Consider the following 13234-nt stretch of genomic DNA (forward strand, 5'->3'; position numbering starts at 1 on the left):
TATATATATATATATATATATATATATATATATATATATATATATATATATATATATATATATATATATATATATATATATATATATATATATATATATATATATATATATATATATATAGAGTGATGTATTATGTAATCTCTAATGTTTGATAACTATGTCTTATATTAGTTATGTAACAAGTTATTTTAATTATTTTTAGAGTGTACAAATGGTAAAACTTAAGAAAGTAACAAACTAACAACAAGAGTTAAGAATAAAAAATAGAGGTGGTGTGGTGTGGCGGGGGCCCGGCTAGCCCGCGGGTCATGGGATGGGCGATTTGGGCTAGTAAAACTGAGTCTTACCAAGAAGCGGACTTTTTTGGTCTTCATGTATTGACAACTCTAATTTGAGGTGATTTAAAGGAGAAATAAGGTCTTCATGTAACAAGTGATGACTGATCATAGCTACCCATCAATGGTTGAGGATTTTAGTAAAAATAAAAACGGCGCCAATTTTATAATTATTGTAAACTTTCAATCTTGCAATATTTATAAAATACTCTTGCGTTAACATGTGTATTTGCACAGCCGGTGCTGTGCATGGGCTACTGGTGTGAATTAGAATGAATAGGTGTAAGAATGGGAGGAAATTAAAAGTCTGACATTGTCCCCATTTAGAGGGGAGAGAGGGTTTTTGGTCGAACGCATTTGTGCTTTAAGCGTTATTTTGGAGATTTGACATGCTAATTAGGCGAATTGTTTGATGCCTTTATGATTAATCATAGTCGTTAATTTGTTAGTATAACATAATATGTTAATTATACACAGATAATATGTTAATTAACCACATACATATAAATAATATGCTATTTGTAGGCACATAATATGCAGTTAACATATTATGTGTTTGTAATTAACCTATTATGGGTCTGTAGTTAACAAATTATGTGCTTTTAATTTATTTACATGCACATAATTTATTAATTGAAGACGGGCATAATATATTAGGTGCAAACATATAAATTTTTCAACCAGGATCAATAATACAAGGCGCAACTTGGTCCATTGTATAAGAATTGCATCATGCTACATGTCAACACAGTTGTAATCCGGAAATTGAATTCAATTGTATTTTACACATGTAAAGGCCTTTAATTATTACAAAATAGTAATTAAATTAAAGGAATAAGTATCAAATAGTTCACAAAAGTTTATCACTTTTGTGTAATTGAGTCACTGAACTTAAAAAATGTACAATCAAATCATCAAAGAAGTAAAATGTGTGCAATTGAGACATTTTATGATTTCTTTTAATGCAATTTAAGTGTCAAATTAAAGGAAAAAGTGTTAATTATCTTAATTGCACATATTTTACTTGTTTAATCATTTAGTTGCACATTTTAAAGTTTAGTGACTCAATTATACAGAAGCAATAAATTTACTAAACCTATTTGACATTTTTTTTATAAATTAAAATATAGAAAATCCTTTGTCCCCCTCCAAAATTTTCCTTTAAAATTCCTTTAATTTTGACATGACTTATGAAATTCCTTGAATTGATTGGCTCCACTAACTTGTTATCAAAGTTAAACAATCTCATGAAAAAGTGTTATGCTAGGAGGAGAGATTAGGAAAGATAAAATTTGGAGGTGTGGGCAGCAGTGCTCGTAAAATATAGATACATATATGCACTTTACACATTTTACAGTTTCGTTTATACTACTACTTCCGTCCCAAAATGATTGTCTGGTTCGTTTAACTATGCTTGACTGGAGTAATTTTTAATCCAATTTTTCATAATATTAAATTTAGCATTAATATATAAAATTTATATATTTAGAAACTACATTAAAAGTACTATTAAACACAAAAATTTAAATTTAAAAATAATTAAAAATTACTAAAGAAAATAACTAAAAAAGAAATAGTTGGTTTGACCAATGAATAGTAAATAGGACAGGTAAAATGGGACAGAGGGAGTAGTTATCTAGTATTCTTGCATCTAACATTTTTATCTAGACTTTAAATAAATTATATATATTGTTGATGAGCCAAGGACCTTGTGATCCAGTGGCATCAAACCCTTCCCTTTATACAGGAGGTGGTGGGAGCTTCAGTGGAGTCAATACTGACTTTTGTGCTTCAATAAGTTGAGAAAGTAGTTATGAATAGATACTCCATTCTAATGGAGTTAGTAATATTCAATATATATATATATATATATATATATATATATATATATATATTGTTGACGACATAAGCAGTCTGCAGTTATGAACTTCAACCAATAAACTGTTGTTATGATGATTGTCGGAAGTACAAAGCAAACAATATGGATTAATGAATTATTAAATAAATTAAAGGTCTTTACTATAAAAGGCTCTTACTTTTCACTCTAAGGATCGAACTTCCTGATATGTCAAGAATTAAAAGCAATATTTTTTTTTTCTTTTCAAGAATAGGTAGTTCAAATTAACGAGTTTGGATCCACAGAATAAAAATTTGGGGTCTGTATAACTTTTTTTTTTTCTTAAATAAAAAGTTGTTTCTGTGCACAACAGTGTTATGATGTTGCCCCTGCAGAAGAGGTTTTGATCCCTTAGAAGCAATCCTCTAATTATGATCCATCATTGTATAGATTGCTAGCATCTAGGCATGTCAGCCGGAGGATGAGGAAGACTCTCAAGTTGGCCTTCACCATTTTTCACAATAATAACCACACCCAAACCCCATGATAAGTGTACGTCTAGATGACAGTGCATGAACCATGCCCCTGCATGCATGTAAAATATCATCCTTAGAGGTGGATTATATTTATTGATCATATAATATATAAACATAAATATGAAATCCAATTGTCAGTTTAAATTTTTGATATCAGAGCTAACACAGTACCAAAGATCATGGGTACGACGACACCTTAAAAAAAAATATAGTACAGTCCACGTGTTGTTTGGAGTTCATGAAAAGTAATCGGTTTTTAGTTGAGATGGAGCACATGCATTTGAACCATGCCAGCTCGTTACTTTTGACAAGCTTCAACAAGCAACATTCATGCTAGCCCGTTACTTTTGATGGGCTCCAAGCAACGCACCAAATTGGAGCATGTGTTCCATCGGTTTACATATTATATGATCAATCATTATTGCATGGACCATGGTCCACAGAGCTATGTGGACCATGAATATAAGGTACATTTTTATTATACTAAAAGTACATTATTTTAGGTTACATTATTTTTATACTGAAGGTACATTATTCCATATATACTATGAAATAATGTACCTTTAGTACAAAAATAATGTACTTTTATATTCATGGTCTACACAACTATGTGGAGGTAAACCAGCCTAGGTTACCTATAGCTGACCGGCTCAAACCCAAGGGTTTGAGGATCGAACCTCCAACCTCTTGGTTGTAGGTAGAGCACTCTTACCACCTGGGCTGTCCTTACGGACCGGGTTATGGTAATCCTGCCCAATTGAGTGGTGGCTATATGTGCATAGATTATATAGATGTATATAGTTTAATTACCTGGATTGTCAGCTGTGAATCTGATGGCAGCCCAGCCACCCACCGGAACTCCAATTGTGTTCATGTATGGAGGATCTACCAAGTTAAAACTCACATTTTCAGGGTCATAGTTCCCAGACCCATACCCTACAACATAGAAGCTGTAGCCATGGAAATGAATTGGGTGGTTTTCAGTAGACACAGTGCCAGTATCCTGGAGAATAATCTGAACCCTGGACCCATATTCTAGGACATATGTCCTTGTTCCCTTCACCGCACTTGTATCATTTGGAGGGTTATTAGGTGCCCCATTCACAAAATCATAAAACCCCAGAGGTGACCCGGGAAAGTCTTCTGTAAACTGCCCATTAATTTTCCTATAGTAAGCTTCCAACAGGGAAACCTTAGGCTTCACGAAACTCACGTTGTTCATGGACGCCGACATAACACCCCCATTGAATCCTCGGCAGTTCTGCTCTGGGTTTCTCGACTGGCACCTCTGAACATTTAGGCCAATAGTAATGAACATATTCTGATCGATTTGTTTGGGCATATTGGGCGGCGGGTTCGGGCTTTTCAGCCCGTCCATGACGGTTTTCACGGCGAGACTGTCGTTGAACGGCGGCAGAGGCGCCGGCCACGCCAAGACGCTCGGGAGGGCGCCGAGGTAGGTGAAATATGCGACGGAGGTTATGGTTTGGAAGGTGATGTTTTTAGCGGATTGGTAAGGTCCCATGGCCATGGAGTATTTGCCGATGGGCTGGTTAGCGGTTACGAGGAGGTTGAGGGTCTGGCCCGGCCCGAGCATGACCCGGCCCGTGGTGAAGGGCTTTGTGTATTCCGCATCGGCTTCGACAATTGTCAAGTTGTGATTGGCTATCCCGAAGAAGTGTTCTTGGTTCACGGCTGCATTGATTAGCCTTAGCATGTACGTTTTCCCAGGGACCACGTCTATTGCATACACATCTGCAAGCAGTGGAAAGCAACATTATTATGTTTACTAAATCAATAAGTTGATCATTGGCAAAGATTCAAGGAGTGATGCTATATATATATATATATATATATATATATTTATAATGCCAAGTGAATAAGGATGTCAATTTCAAGAGTTCTGCTTTACACCTTCACTTTTACTCTCTTAATAATGAATGATTAGTTATCTTTATTAGGTGGGTCTCAAGAAAAATGTCCAACATCAACATTTTGTGAGACGAGTAAAAGTTTAGAGTGAAATTTGAGAGTACAAGTAGTATTTTCCCAATTCAATTCCCTTTATAGATATCCATTCAAATTCATCATGTATGGATTAAATTTTTTTGGGGTGAAAGTAGGTGCAGTAGTGAGTCGAGCTAGGGAGGCTTGGGTCTTAAAAAATTATATTCATTGTGTTTCGAGTTGAATTCAGATTTTATGTACAAAACTCTCTTAGAATCCCATCGGACCCGATCTCTAATAATAATAATAAAAGCACTATTGTGTAGTTAATTATAAAAGTTTCTACTTTTCACAAAAAAAAATTATATAAGTTTCTACAATTTGTAATAACTTTTTACTAATTTTATTTCTAAACTAATTAGTTTTTCTAAAAAAAAAATTAATATTTCAGTTATTATATTTGAATTTTTTTATTATTTTATGTTTTAATATAACTAGCAAATTAAATTTGTATTATTTTATTATGTATAAGTAGTTTAATTTTTTTTTAAAAATTAATAAAATAATATGTGATTGGTAATCGTAGTGGACACCTACACGCGGAGTGGGGGTTGATTTTGAAAAAGTCCAGCCACCTAATGCAGGTTGGGAGTGGGGTGGGTGGAGAAATTATAATATAAGTTGGGTGATGGATTTAGCCCTTCCTGACTCACCCCCAACCTATTGATATCCCTACACATGAAGTGTAATTTTAAAAATAATGTCACATCTTTGTTCGATCAAAAAATTATTAGTAAAAATGAAAACTGTGACCTTTATAATATGATAATTATGTTGCACTTACTCGCTCACTCTTTTTGGACTCGTATATGATTATTAGTGTACTGTGTATATAGTGCAAGGATGATAACATGAAAATGCCAACAACTATATACTGTGATGACACCTCTATTATCATTCTAAACGGGTGGTCACATGATCTAACCCGAGTAGTAACCTTGTAAAAAACCTTTAGAATTGCAGAAAATAAAAAATAAAAAAGATAACGTGAAATTTACCATTAGTAGAGCAATTATAGTTGGGGCCAGGGTGGCCGTTGATAGTGAATGAATCGGCGGGTGGCGGCCCTCCCCCACTGGCTAAAACGGCATTCTCAAGTTGTGTTGCATCTTGCAACCAATATTCTCCTGTATATGTATGTATTAGCCAACTATATAAATATGCATGACTAGGAATATGTTGGATGGTTTTCAAATTAAGATCTCTATAGTAATTAATTAGATTATATTAATGGCAAATAAGTAACATTTGTGTGAGATCATTTCATGAGTCTCAATCCATGAGAAGGTTGGAATCTTTAATTAATGGATTGTATCTTTGACATCATTAAAATAAAGATTCGATCCATCTCACATATTGAGAATCGTGAGACCGTCTCTCTCTCACACACATACACATAAAATCAAATTATTAATACATGTTAACAATTTAATAGTGTGTCTCCAATTAAATACGAACAAATTAAATCAATTATCGAGTTGCCACACTTATGAAATATTCAACTAGTTCAGTTTTATTTTTTTACCCCTTAAAATCATAAATTTACATCTCTCTCTTTCTTTCTTTCTTTTTTTTTTTTTTTTTCCCAAATGTGAATCAATTATAGAGTACAACAAGATATGATATGTCTATCTTGTTGAAATAAATTTGTGGAAACAAAATGACAAAAATTAACCAAGATGACATAACAAATATGGAGTAGGAACCATTAATTTAATACTTTTGCCTTATAATAATGAAAAAGGTATCTGTCATCCAGCCTATCATTTATGTAAAATATATGTCAACGTTGTCAACCCCTCTACTGCCTCATGCTAGCATATATATCAAGAAGTAGCTTGGATAGCATAGTTTTAGAAAATTAATAATATTTAAAATAAGGTTATGTTTAGTAAAATAGTTAGTTTATAAGTAAATTTTAATTTGTTTAAACACTATTAACTGTTTGACTTGGTTAAATAATCAATATGAGTATTTGATTAATTAGCTTTTTGTAACAGCTTATTGTTCCAAAACACTAAGGCCCTGTTTGGTAAATAATCAGCCTATCAGCCAATTTTGGCTTATTTGACCACTATTAGTTGGTAAATAATAAGCTTTTTGTAACTCCAAAATGCTAAAATTCAAAAGGCTACTCAAAGCAGCCTTTTCAATTAGCTTTTTGAGAAAAGAAATTATACCAAACAGCTATCAGCTAACAGCTAATTTATCAAACAACTTTCTACAATCAGCCAATGTTATCAACAAATCATGCCTTCTAACCCAAACAACCAACTCAATCAGCCAACAGCCATTTACCAAACAAGGCCTAAAATTCAAATAGTTGCTCAAAGTAGTTTTTTCAATCAGCTTTTTGAGAATGTCATTTTGTATGTAATCAGCTATCAGCTAACAACTAATTTACCAACTATCTTTCTACAATCAAGTAACGCTAGCAGCTAATCAAACCCACTAACTCAATCAACTAACAACTATTACCAAACACTCCATATAAATGCGTTAGAATGACAAACAATGGGAGTACATACCTAAAATAATGGTATGCTCCTCGTAAGGGTATGGAAAAGGGTAAGGAACACCTGGTTTAGGATACACGATAATGGCACCATGGACGGTGGCACGAAGCCACGAAACATGAGCGTGCCAGAAAAATGTTCCCTTTTGTTGTACGAGTGTAAATTTATACGTAAATGTGTGTCCTGCTTGAATAGGGCATTGCGTTATGTAGGAAGGTCCATCAAACCAACATGAAAGTTTTTGTCGAATTCCGTGCCTAAAAATATAATTACACTCATGTTAATTAACATACAACAATAACAACAAAAATTGATCAAATTCAACTTAGGTCCAACCTATGCATCATCCCGTGCCATTTTTTTGAGCTCATTAATATCATATCACATCATTTTTCTCATTTTATATGAATTAATAGTTTTAAAGATAGAAATGAAAAATATTATACTACTTATATTCCTTTTAAATAACTTATGTCTAAATTTTGAAGAACAAACTGTTGATAATGATAAATGTTTAGCCAAGTATATAAATAAAAAAAATATACTACTACTAATACCAGTGTATTGTGACATTGTATGGTGAATCATTTGTGACTCTAACAATAACTTGATCGTCTTCCTGAGCATAAACAACTGGTCCGGGGTACATTTTGTTAATCGTCACAATGTCTTTAACGCTACAAAGCTTTGTAATCCTCTTTGTTTGAACCTAAAAGAATACAATAGTCCCATTAATTAGCTATAAACAAACCAATAATTGGTATAATTAGTGTATATATAGAGACCAAAGTTGCATTAGAGACCACCCAAATTGCCACATTAGCAAATGTGTGTCTAGAGAGCAGTAGGAGAAGAGCAATGGCTCCAACCATTCCAACCCCATTTTCTCTAAGCACAACATAAAAGAGTTGATAAGCGTATAAGTCTATTGACTTTGCTTCAATATCTCTCATCAAATGGTATGAGAGTTGATTGTTTAATCTTTGTGAATGTTCTAAACTATTTATTATGTAGATTTTTTTTAATTGTACGTTACTTGGTAAACTTCAAAAGATGATGATCAGATTAATATATGATGTGAAGTGCGACAAGTATAGATAAATAGATAATCATAGTTTAGTACAAATGAAAGATTATTGTAAAATAAATATGATAATATCATTGCAATTTGAAAAAAGAAAATGCATCAAAGAAAGAAAAACAACAAACCTTAAAATCATAAAACCTTGTCGATCTCCCAGCTGGCCAACGTTGAATAAAACCCATGACATTTACGTTATTACAAGAAAACAATAGAAAGTTTAGCAATAAGTGAAGGCATAAAGTGAAGAACAATTTTTCCATATGGTAATTAGAAAGGAATGAGGGGTGGGGGAATTGAAGTAGAGGGGAAGAGTCACAAGAGAAATTGGTGAAGAGGAGACTATGCGTTTTAATATAGAGAGAGCAATAGCATGTCATTATATTTTCTTCTTCATTTCTTAATGAAAAACATTAATTTTGGGATTATATTATTTTATAAAAGAAGAGAGGTGTATAGTGTTTTTTTCATCTTTCATGATTCGTCTAACATGAGGTAATAATAACTTGTTTGGGGAGTGTTGATTCTTCTGTGTGGTGGTGGGGAATGTGTTTCAACTCTTTTTCTTCTTCTTCTTAATTTCTATCTCTCTTTTTTTCTATCCCTCTTTTTATAAGAATTGAATTACATTTCAGTCTATAAGTTATTACTAAATAGTAATTTTTGTATCTAATTGTTGAAAAAAAAATGACATTTTTAGTCTCTTAGATATGACCAAATTGTAAATTTAGTCCTTCATTTTTTTGAAGTGTAGATTTAGTCTGTCAATTATTGTTGAAGTGGCGAATTCGGTCCCTCGGAGACTATTTTTACCACCAATATGTACTTAATAAAGTGGCTAATTTGATCCCTCAAAGATTAAATAATATGTCACTTTGATTTTACTTCAGACGCAGAATATTATTGTTCAACCAATCTGCGTCTGTCAGTCTGTGGCATATGCGTCTGAGCTACTCCAGACACAAATTGTCTCCAACTTCAGACGCAAATGACTAATTTTGTACTAATGATAATAAATAAATGACTAAAATCTTCATTACAAATAATTGAAGGACTGAATTTATACTTTTATTATAATTAATTGCGAGATTATTATAAGTGTCATTTTCCCATAATTATTTAGTATATGTATGTATGTTTGTAAATCTCAAGTTTTAAATTGCATTTCTATTTTCTATCCTCATGTTAAAAATTTTCAAGTTTAGTGCAGCATAATGTTACACTTTTATCCGTGTTTTTTCAATTATTTTAGAAAGAGTAAAGAACTAAAACTATAACTTGATTTGGAACTCACTATTATATTCAATCATAACTTGATTAATAACGTAAATGTCTGTTTATTTTATTATGAACATTTTCTTTGAAAATCATGTATTTTGACCCAAAAATGTAATGTATGCACTCATGCGTTTAAGCGTTTTCCTGGCACTAGTCTATAGAGATGACCATCACACATTCACACATTCATTATATTATTTTTGAAAAAATAAAAAAATATAACTTAATTACAAATATTATACTTGATAAATACTTAAATAAATAATGGTACTCCAAAAGAAACGGATATATATGTATTGTGTTATATATAGTCGAGGGTCTCTCTCCTTCACTTTATCCAATAGGCTAATTGTACTCATATAAGATTATTTTTCTTGAGAACTTCTCTTTCGGTAATGGGTATGTATTGATTATTGAATATCATATATATAGACTCCAATAATATGTAGAGAGAAAGTAACTGTATAACTTAGTTTTAGTGTTATCTAATTTAATTTTCAAAGAATAAACTTAAATAAATATTAAATAAGGGTTAAATGTTATCTCGAACTATTTCGCAATACTCAATTGGATCCTTAATTTATACTTTAAAAAAAAACAAACAAACAAACAAAAAATTCAAACAACCAACGTCGTATCTCTGTATATATAGACTATTCAGATCGTCCAAGACCAAAGCCTTTAATTTCTTCTCCCTTCTTCAATTTTTTGCTCTTCTTTCCAGGCCCAGATTGCACCATTGATGTCGTTCTTCTTCGTTGCCGCTGTCTCACCACCGTCGTCGCCACACCTCGCCGTCGTCTCCCCAACGCCACCACGGTAATAAAAAAATTTGTAAATCATTTTTAATTATATTTTTAATCATTTTTTTATAAAATTCAAATTTTAAGATTATATTTCGAATTTTAGAATTATATTTCGAATTTTAGGGTTATATTTCGAATTTTATGATTATATTTCGAATTTTAGGATTATATTTTGAATTTTAAGAATTATTATTTATTTTAGAAATTTTTGTTTTTATTTTTTGAATTATTTTAAATTTATTTCAAATTTTAAGACTTAATTTAATATAGCCTATAATGTTAGCTAAATATATTTATATATTCGTGCGTATAAAATAATTTGTGATTTTTCTCTATCAATGCTATATAGTTACCACCTTAAAAGAAATAAGAAAAAAGATAGAGAGGATTAGGAAAATATATAGAATAACAAAGATGGGAAAGCAATAAATTCTCCTTTCATAATAGAATTTGTAATACATTAGGTGTCTTTAAAATTCTACCACTAATATTGTAATATGTTAGAATATGATAATATGATTAAGAGTAACATAATGCTACTCATTTCTTCTAATACAAAATACAAGTTCGAACTCAACTTTAAATATGATTAAAATTTTAAATATATTAACAACTTTAATTAAGATTATTTTAAATATTATTGTTAAATTTAAGGTGTTTTAGTATTTTATTAAATTGTAAATTATTTTGATATTATTTGAAATAGCTAGGATTGATATTAATTAATATCCATTTAGTATATTAATTTATAAATAAAACTTATAAGTGGGAAAGTTAGATTCGAGGTTTGTTTATCGACATGGACAACTCTTTAGTGAGGTAATATATTTTTCTATTTATTTTCCTACAAACTTTCGACTTTCCCTTGTGCATCCGGTGATTGGCAACACCGTGGTCTATGTTTATTTATGTTTTCGACTTTTTCTTGTACATCTGGTGATTAGCCACACCGTGGTTTATGTTTTAAATTATTTTTGTTTATTATTAATATAGAAATTTGTTGAATTAGTGTTCACTTAAGTTTAGTTAGGGTTAATATTAATTTAAATTGACTTGTGATCGATAAAAGTTGGATGAATGCTCCTCGAATTAGTAAGAAATACGAAGACGGGGTTAGAAAATTCTTAAACTTTGCAAAGAATAACCTCCTGAATAATAATGAGAGGTCCTTGTGTCATTGTAAAAGGTGTTGTAATTAACCAACATGGTTCGTGTGGTGGTTCAACACCTCATCCCTTAAGCATGAGATCGGGGTTCAATTCCTACCCATGTAAATGGAGCAAACCATAGAAAAGGATAAGTGAAGACAACATATTTGATGATCTAATCTTGACGATTTAATTTGTAATGGGATTAATCTCAATTATTCAAAATAGATATGTCATTTTGCCTAATGAGCTTATAGATAAAGTATTTTAAACCCTTTATTACTAAACACTTATATAATTTTTGGTTTCAAAAGTCCTATTTGAATAAAATATTTATGAATCAAAACTTTAACCCAAAAGTCTATCTGAGACGAACCTGTGAACTTGATAGCCAAGTTTTATTTCAAAATAAGAACCTATCTTGATTCTACACTTAATACATTGCTACATTATCTATATTTGACTCAACTTGGATCATAAAATCCCAACCCAAGAGCTAAGCATAAATTCTCATTTTGCCATTCGTCTTATTGGTTCAAGACCTAGGGACTTTGTGCCTTAGGTATAAATATGCACTATTCCATTCATTACCTCCCAACCCCTCCACACTCCATCATTTCTCATTTCTACTCTCCAGGAGAAATACTAAGCTAGCTAGGAGGCAAAACATTGTAAGATAATATCTTCCTCTTCATCTCTGCATTTTCCTCACCATCATCTTCTCTCTCTTATTCCCTGAGTATGTATTATATGTGCATGTGTTTGATGTTATTGTTGGTATTTCTTGGTTTGTTTGGTTTTGGGGTCTTAATGAAGTGGTGAAAGGGAAGATCTAACTTGAGGATTAGCAATGAAAGACTTTTGAGGTTGAGGCTAGCTTTGAGGTATACCCCATGACTCCCAAACCTAGTATTTACCTCTATGAAATTTGTATTGTATGATGATATGCTGCATTCGTTAGTTTATGGTTCATATATGATGAATGTGATGTGTTTTGTGTTTATTTTGATGTGGGGTTGATGCTTTAATATTTAATGTTGTTGTTGAGGTATTGGAGGTGTGTAAAGGTATGAAAATGGATATTTGCAAGTGGAGAATGGGGAAGACGAGGCGAAAAGAGGCTATTACCTCTTCTCTGCCAGTCTCATGGGGGTATCCACAAGCCTCAGGGGCCTGCGAGCAAGCCCTGCGAAAAGGGGCAGGGCACCTACAGGCCGCAAGAGCCTGCGGGCACGCCTTGCGTGTAGTGGCAGGCCAAGTGTGGCAGGGCTTTATGTCTTTCCACACATGGCTACAGCCCCACGGGGTCTTAGCGGCGGGCTTGGCTGTCCTGCTGCCGATCTCGCGGGGTACCATGGGCTCAGTTGGTTCGGGGCTTTCCCCCTTGCCTATTGGGTCCGGTCACTACGTGTTTGATCTGATTTGTTTTTTTGAAATGAAATGTGTTAACTGTATACGCCTATTTTTCTAAAATAAAGATTGATATTCCTATTTGTTGTGAAAATGAGATTAAGAGATGAATTATGCGGTTTATGAGAGGAGAAGTGAATGATGGATATCCTATTTTTTTTTTTTATTAAAGTAGAATGTTAAAGCATGATGAATAGGAATGTTTATAGAGCTAATGTTGTTCATTTATCTGCAACCGCATGTATACATCTACATTTACCAAACCAACCTATATTGTATA

The 13234-nt window shown here is 32.3% G+C and overlaps 1 protein-coding gene across 1 annotated transcript; it reads right to left on the reverse strand.

Moving 5' to 3' along the window:
* Positions 1–2363: 2363 nt before the first annotated feature.
* Positions 2364–8582, reverse strand: LOC115997390 (laccase-6). Its single transcript, XM_031236935.1, has 6 exons — positions 8441–8582; positions 7789–7940; positions 7244–7488; positions 5714–5842; positions 3519–4463; positions 2364–2757 (listed from the first exon to the last, which is right to left on the reverse strand). Exons 1-6 carry the CDS (start codon positions 8573–8575, stop codon positions 2627–2629), a joined length of 1737 nt encoding a protein of 578 aa, XP_031092795.1. The 5' UTR covers positions 8576–8582; the 3' UTR covers positions 2364–2626.
* Positions 8583–13234: the final 4652 nt, after the last annotated feature.

This window comes from Ipomoea triloba, chromosome 11, assembly GCF_003576645.1.
Source record: "Ipomoea triloba cultivar NCNSP0323 chromosome 11, ASM357664v1".
In the NCBI taxonomy this organism is placed as follows: domain Eukaryota; kingdom Viridiplantae; phylum Streptophyta; class Magnoliopsida; order Solanales; family Convolvulaceae; genus Ipomoea; species Ipomoea triloba.